Raw genomic sequence first — 8,132 nt, forward strand, 5'->3', positions numbered from 1 at the left:
ATAAAAATCTCAAAAGAAAGTAGGTTGGCCAGCTGTTTCTAAAAATCTATATGGTAATGTAAGGAAACAACAAGGATTATATAATAATTCTAATCTTTGTAGAGTTGTTTGTTATAGTACTCTTCATAACATTAAATAAAATGATTTTTAAGATCTGTGTTTAATTTTTAAGGTAATTAAATTTAAGCCAGAAACCTTTAAGGAAGGTCTGTTTGAGAATGTTTCACATCTTTTAAGAATGAATTAAAAGGAGAATTTCAACTCTGTACAGACGTCATTTGGTGATGGTTGTATTTGGCCTTCAACAAATGTTGATTTTAACATTTGGCCATTTGGCAACTATTCAATACACCTCTAATTCAGATAAAGTATTTATTCCTGTTTTTAACATTTGAACATTCTCCCCAACTCCCATTTGAAAAAATAAATAAGTGGTTTATTTTTTCCAATTTTGCCCTTAAGGATGACTGGAGATCATGTTGCCAATGGAGCCCTTTTCGGAGATTAGTAGCACTTTCTACTACTCTTCACCAGCTCTTTAGGTCAGAGGCAAAGGGGAGGGGGTTATATGCAGATGAAAGGCACCCTAGTGTCTCTGACTGCATCCTCTGAACCTCTTGTTAACATACCTTACTGAACAAGCCTGTTCTTGGCCAAACCTCCATCTTACAAAATATCTACTAAGAAAAGGTGGCGAGGAAGGCTAGGACGACTCTAACAAGTTATAATATTATAAGATCAAATCCAAAGAGCTGGACTGTTCCTGTGGCCTCTCTTCCTAGGCCTTTGCTTTCAACATCCAACACTTCCAGGCCCTTCCTGTAAGAACTGAGCAATGTGCTTCCTCTCATCACATGCCTGTAACTTTCTGGCTGGAGAGATCGAACCGATGTTGGAGACAAATTCAAAAAAAAAGAGAGGAGAAAAAAGGTACAGACACTCAAAGATCATCTGGTTGGCACCTCCCTGAAGGCACATATAACACATTCCAGAAGGAGGGAAGGAAATCCTGGGCGTATGAATGAGATTCTACGGCTTGTGTGGAGCGGCGCTCTGGGCTGCTCCTCCCATCCCCGCATGGAAAGTTAGGCGTTTCTAGCCACATTAATTCATCCTAAAGGAAAAGAGGCGGCAGCCGAGCAGCGTGCGCGCGGGGGAAGACACCCGCCCACGCGTGCCTTAGCCAACGCAAAGACGCAGCTTACACCCGTAACCGAGGAAGAGGGAGGCTCCCGCCGCGCTCACTTCCTGCGGGAGAGAGGAAAGACATCTTGCAGCAGGGAGGCCGGTGGCAGTTCCGCCCCTGGACCGGCCGGCAGCGGAGCGCACCGCGCCGCCACCTACGTGGCGCTGCCTGCTCGGGTGGCGCAGCGAGTAAAGGCCACCCCCGGCGCGCCCCGCGGTTCCCGGCCTTCCCGCGGACGCCTGGCCCGGCCTGGGCGAGCGGCGACCGGGGTGAAGCCCGCCGCGCCCCGGGCCCTGCGGCAGGGCGACTCCGGGAGGCACAGGGCGCGCGAGGTGCAGGGGCGCGCAGGCCGCCGTCGGGTCACCCACCTTTCGCACTCTGCGGGCCGTGTAGAGCCCCATCCCGTCCTGAACCCGGGAGGACTTCAGGGAGAACCTGTCCGGCACGTACATGCCCAGCATTTTCCCGGGCGCGGCGGCCGCTGCCTCTCAACACCGGCGCTTAGCGCCCGGCAGGCGACACATCGAAATTTGGGGTGCCAGGGTAGAGGGGAGAAACCGGCAGGGAAGGAGGAAATGGAGTTTTCCTCCCAGAATCCCCACCTCCCTGCCGATTCCAGGATCCCCCGCGGCTCAGCCCCTCCTCGTCCCGGGTCGGGCTCGGCCCGGATCCGTTCCTGCCATTCCTGCTGCGGGGGCGCTGGGCGCTGCGGGCGCCGGGACGCCGCTCGCTGATTGGCCCGAAGTTGGCGGCTCGGACCCGCGCCCGGGCGCGAAGCCCGGAGCAGGGCTGACCCCAGGGCCTCAAACCTGGAGGCCCGCGAGCTGCGCGGGCCCTCAGCACCCCTAGCCCGGGCGCGGCGGCGTGCGTTCCCGCCTTTGTCCAGCTCTGGGTTTTCCAACCTTGCCCCGCTCAACCATTACTCCCTGTAGGGGAGTCTCGCTTGCTTCTCTTCAGATGCAAAACGAAATGGACCTTCACACAGCTGGGGCATCCTCCAAAACAACTTTATCAAGTTCCTGACTCTGAAAGCCAGCTTATTGCCGACTACTGAGAACGAATCCTGCGGTCTAGGAAATTTCCGTGCTTCTCACATTTGAGTTATGCGTCTTTGCTTCTTTTCACGTTTGTTGCAGAGGCTAGAACTTAATAAGGGATCGCAAAGTATGTTGATTAACGTACGGAAAAATGTGTTGCAAACAATTTAATGTTTTAAGCACTAGAAACTAGATATTTTATGGTAACATAACCTCTGGGAAGTTCTTATACTTCTCAAGGTACAGTATTCCTGAGACCTCCCTTGCTTGATAATCATTAGACCTATTACGGATTTTCAGACATACGGAAGTGGATTTGTGGGAGACAGGAGGGGACACCCAAACAGTAGAATCTGGTGTCACAACAATGAAATAAAATCACAAGTCTTGTTTTAGTGTTTTTAATAAGCTGTTAGGCTGTGCAGTGTGCCCAGGACCTTTAAAAGCCTGTTTCATCCTTCAAAGTGATCCTGGGGTCATTTACTCATTTCTCTTGATATTTATGGTTATTTTCTACTCTAGGGTCTTTTCTTGGAAACCATTTGATGTTCTTAATTGACGTTCTCATAAACCATTAAAAGCACACACAAAAGTTTGACAAAATTATAGACTACACACACCCACCACAGAAACGATTCCTGTTCCTGTTTCTGCAGGAAACCCTTGGAACATAGACAGTTCCCAACATTTTTTTTTTTTTTTTTTTTTTTTTTTGACGGGGTCTAGCTATGTCTCCCAGGCTGATCTTGAACTCCTGGGCTCAAGGGATCTTCCGGCGGCATTGGCCTCCTGAAGTGCCGGGATTACACACTTGAGCTACCACACCTAGCCCCTATGTAGATTTTGATTCAAGTTTGGAAAAAGGTTTAAAAAACAAGAACAAAAGGCATTATGGAAAAAAAAATCATGTAGTGGCAATATTCGGAGACTTTAAGGAACACAGTAAATGATGACACTATCCTTTTTCTAAGAAATGTAAGTTTAGCTTTCACAGCAGGGAGAGGAACACTTAGCCGCTCTGTGAGTTTTGATACCTTTGACTTGCCATAGAAGATCTCTAACTTCTCTAGGGGAAAATAAATCAATAAAAACAAAAACTCTGTTTTAGGGGAATTCGGAGTTCCACGACCTTGAAAAATAGTAGGTGTTCATTAAATATGTCTTGAATGAAAGTCACTTCTGAGGCTGATCTGAGATGTTCAAAAATTCTATGGCGAGCCTAGAATTTACTTGGCTTTTTGTTGTGCTTCACAAGGAACTGGACTAAGTAGGTTTTCCAGGGTTCCTTAGAACCAGGGCTGAAACCAAGCCAGACCAGATCCACTGGGCCCACAATCCAGAAGGTGGGGCCCTGGCATTTTCCTGGAGCATTCAGCTCTTTCTCAAACACAGGCTTCCAGCCACCCTCAAGCCATCCGGGGCTCTCAGTCAAATGCCCTGCCACTGTCTCTTTGGGCACGAGAATTTCCACAGCTTTTGATCACTGGAGAGGAAAACGTTTTTTGGTTTTGGTCTGAAACAATCCTTATTTAGGGATCCTTATTTAGGCATATCTCTCAAATATTTGGTTGCATACTGTCTTTCTGGGGAGCAAGGCTGCAGCCTTGAAAATGCCCCTTTCTGAATGTAGGCTTCTTTACTAATTAGAAAATGGTGAAAGTATATAAATAAAATTTTAAAGATAAATCTGAAATCAATAAGATGAAAAACTTTCCAGATATTTTATGAAGCTTGGTCAGATATTTTTGTTACAATTGACACATGCAGTGTATTTCATTAAAGCATGCAATGTTCTTTTTTATCTATTTAATGGAGTGTTCTGAAGATCTACTAACTAAAACATGGGAACTAGCAATAAAAAGTTCTTAATAATAAGTTCCATTACAACACATAAAAAGGATACATGTTTGCCAAATCAAAATGCACAGTATTGACCGGATATTTGATTTTGAAGCCTATAAGACAGTGGTAGTACAATGAGTCATTTCTTAAAACTTTAAAAGCTAGAAAGTGACCTTTCGATATTATCTTTGAAAAACGGGAAATTAAAAGTCTGCTTTATATCAGGAGTTTAAATCCAGTCTTTAAAAAATAAATAACAAAATCAAAAAATTGATATTAAAGTACTACCATGCACCTGATTTACTTATTCTAGAAAATATTGCACTGTCTTAACAAACAAGAAATTATTCAAAATACATTGTTCCTTACTCTCAGATTTGCTTTTGGAGGAATTGTTTTCATTGATATGTCTAAAGCAAGCTCTAGTTATTGCATTTAAACGTATGTACTTAAGTGGGCCTTGTTTTTAGGGAAGACTTGAATTATGTCTGTATATTAGTTAATTATTTTACCACACTGTCAGTATTTATACATACTGTTGAACTCTTTTAATTGTGTCTTGGTTATTGATGACTGATTCCAAGCACCATGGTAGACTAAAAGCCTGATTGATAGAAAAATAATAATAATAACCTGAAACATATTTGTCTTCAGTTATCAGAGAACCGGAGGGCTTTTGTAATAATTGAATATAAAACCAAGTTTCCAGAGCAGAAAAGAATAAAGATTTAGTTGGTGTGATTAAAAAAAAAAAGTTTGTTAAAATAAAATGCAGAGTAAGGGTGTCAGATTCTTGCTCTTAAAACATCTATCCTCAGCATTGATTCTACAACAGCAACAGCACCATGAAAAGATGTCCCTGAAACCTAAAAAAGTGTGAACATTAAATTTTTCTTAATGTCTTGATTTTTGGAAAGGTGCCATACACTTATATGTAGTACCAAAAAAGAATCATAAATTTTAACTAGAAGAAAACTGAAGGTTGTTGTGACTAAATTGAGTAACATTATGCTACAGTTCGGCTGCATCCCTCAAAAGTTAACGTGTAGGAAATTTAATTCCCAAAGCAACAGTGTTGGGAGGCAAGGCCTAACAAGAGGTGATTGGTCATGAAGGCAGAGCCGTCGTGAATGAATTAATGTCATTACCACAGGAGAGCATTAGTTATCTAGAAAGTGGGTTGTTATAAAAGCAAGCTTAACCCCATTTCCTGTCTGTCTCTAGAGCTTGCTTCTGTCTTCTGTCCTTCTGCCAAGAAATAACCCTTGCCAGATGCCAGTGGTAGGCTCTTGAACTTCCCAGACACCAGAACTATGAGCTAAATAATTTTTTTGTTTTTTTCAAGACTAGGAACTAGGTCTTGCTCAGTCTCCAGGCTGGAATGCAGTGGTATGATCATAGCTCTCTGCAGCCTCCAACTTCTGGCTTCGCAATCCTCCAGCCTCAGTCTTCCAAGTAGCTGGGACTATAGGTGCATATCACTGTGCTCAGCTAATTATTTTATTTTATTTTATTTTATTTTATTGGTATAGATGGAGTCTCATTTTGTTTCCCAGGCTGGTCTCAAATGCCTGGCTTTGAGTGATCCTCCAGTCTCAGCCTTCCAAAGTTCTAGGATTATAAACATCAGTCACCATGCCTGGCCCCAAATTTTTTTTCTTTATAATTTAACCAATCTGTGGTATTCTGTTATAGGAGAAGAGAACAGACTAAGATAGAAAATTGGGACCAAGAAGTGGAGTTATTGCTTTTACAAATACTTGAAATTGTGCAAGCAGCTTTGGAATTCGGTAATGAGTAGAGGCTACAAGAATTTGGAGGAGCAAGCAAGAAAAGGTACATACTGCCATGAACAGAGCATGAAGGACAATTCTGATGAAGGCTTAGAAAAAGATCCCAGAATTAGGAAAGTCTAAATCTTCCTAAAAATGTTGAGAAAAATATAGACAGTAACAGTCATTCTGACAAGTTCCAGACAAAAATGGGGAACAAGGTATTGGAAACTGGAATAAAGACCATTCTTGTTATAAGATAGCAAAGACCTTGGCTGAATTATGCCTATATCCTAAGACTTTATGGAATGCAGAACTTAAAAGTGATGAACTAGGGATATATGGTGGAAGAAATATCAAAGCAGTGAGCCATTCAGACTTCTGTGTGGCTACTTTTAACTACATACAGTGAGATATGAGAGCAAAGGTATTAACTAATTAAAAGGGAAGCAGAGTGAAAAGATTTGGAAAATTTGCATCTTGGCCAGATAAAAACTGAAAAGGCTGTTCAGGAGAGAACACTAAGGGTGTGGACAGTGACCATTTGTTAAAGAGGTTAATATGAATAAAGGGAGCCAGGTGCTACTCATCAAGACAATGGGAAAAGATCCTGAAAGCATTTCAGAGATCTTCCAGGCTAACCCTGCCAACACAGATCCAATGCTGTAGGAGGGCAGAATGGTTTTGAGCAATGGGCCCTGAGTGCCCTCCATGGGCTTGCCGCCCAGAGCCACCTCAGGTCTCTGCTCCACCCATTTCATTACAGTGCTCCTCAGAAATCCCTAGGTGTGACTTGACCTGTCACTCCAGAAGATTCAAGTGGCAAATCTTAGTGGCATCCACATGATGTTAAGTCTGCAGGTGTCCAGAATGCAAGAGCTGTAGGGGCATGATTTTCTCCATCTAGATTTCAAAGGATGTTGCATACAGCCTTTGGAGACCCAGACAGAGACTTGTCACAGGGCAGAGCTGCCAAAGAGAGCCCCCACCAGGGCAATGCCTAATGAAGCTGTGGAAGTGGGACTGCCACCAAGACCCCAGAACTACAGAGCTAACAGCATACATCATCAACCCAAGAGAGCTGAGTCATGGGCTGAGCCCAGCAAAGCTGTGGGGCTGTGGCTAACCAAGGCCATGGTGGCCCAATCCCTACATCAGTGTGCTCAGGATGTGGGACATAGGGTCAAAGGAGATTGTTTTCTGGCTTTATGACATAATGCTCTCTGGTTGGATTTTGGGCTTACTTGGGACCTCTTATTTCTTCTTGCCTGTTTATCCCTTTAGGAATGAGATTTTCTGTCTAATGCCTGTCTCACCATTGTATTTTGGAAATAGATTTTACAGGCCCACATCTGGAAGGAATTTGCCTCAAGGTGAATCATGCTGTGAGTCTCATCCATGTCTGATATAGATGAGACTTTGGACTTTAGATTTTTGAGTTGATGCTGGAATTAGTTAAGGCTTTGGGGGCCACTGGGATGGAATGAATGTATTTTGCACTGTGAAAAGTATATAAATTTGGGGGGCCATAGGTGGAATGCTATGGTTTGAATATTTCATGTGTTGGAAAGTTAATTTTCAATGCAACAGTGTTGGCAGGTGGGGCCTAATAAGAGGTTAATTGGGCCATGAGGGCAGACCCCTCATGAATGGATTAATGTCATTATCCTAGTAATGGGTTACTTTTTCTGAGGGTAAATTATTATAAAAGTGAGTTTGGCCAATTTGCTGTCTGTCTCACATGCTTGCTTCCACCTTCTACCCTTCTACCATGGGAGGACCCTCACCAGATGCCAGTGCCGTGCTTAAAATTCACAGCTTCCAGAATTCTGAACCAAATGAAATTATTTTCATTATAAATTACCCAGGTTACAGCAACAAAACATGAACTAAGACACATTCTAAAAAGAAAAGCTGAAGGATAAATTAGTAGTCATCTCGCCCAATAGGCAGTGCTATTCCTGGAGCAGAGTATGGAAAATTAACAGAAAGCCAAAGAAACGTGAAAGAAACCAAGGTTAAGATTCCAGGTACTGAGTATCTAGTACATGCCAGAAAGTAGACTAGGTTCTTTGTATCTATTATCTTAAAGCCCTAGCAGCCTTACCAAAGTTCCTACAAGAAGAAAGTGGAAGCTTCCTTTGGTGGAGCCTATACGACAGCTTTGGTGAAGCATATACTCAGCAGGGATTCTAGAAGAAGGTTGTGGTCAGCTGAGAAGTTTCCATGAGATAAGTGCTATCCAATAGAACAAAAACGCCTTAAATATATGTACAGTTGACCTTTAAACAACAC

The 8,132-nt window shown here is 43.2% G+C and overlaps 1 protein-coding gene across 3 annotated transcripts in view; it reads right to left on the reverse strand.

The window, feature by feature from the left end:
* PRDM5 (PR/SET domain 5) overlaps positions 1 to 2,199 on the reverse strand; it is a 231,243-nt gene extending 229,044 nt beyond the window's left edge. The window contains exon 1 of one of the 3 annotated variants that reach the window (XM_054485889.2): positions 1,555 to 2,199. In XM_054485889.2, coding sequence (XP_054341864.1) covers positions 1,555 to 1,647 — 93 coding nt within the window. In that variant the 5' untranslated portion in view covers positions 1,648 to 2,199. The remainder of the gene's footprint in view (positions 1 to 1,554) is intronic. The other 2 variants (XM_054485888.2, XM_063664063.1) reach the window with 2 other exon arrangements.
* Between the last annotated feature and the right edge of the window lie 5,933 nt (positions 2,200 to 8,132).

This window comes from Pongo pygmaeus, chromosome 3, assembly GCF_028885625.2.
Source record: "Pongo pygmaeus isolate AG05252 chromosome 3, NHGRI_mPonPyg2-v2.0_pri, whole genome shotgun sequence".
Classification (NCBI taxonomy): Eukaryota; Metazoa; Chordata; class Mammalia; order Primates; family Hominidae; genus Pongo; species Pongo pygmaeus.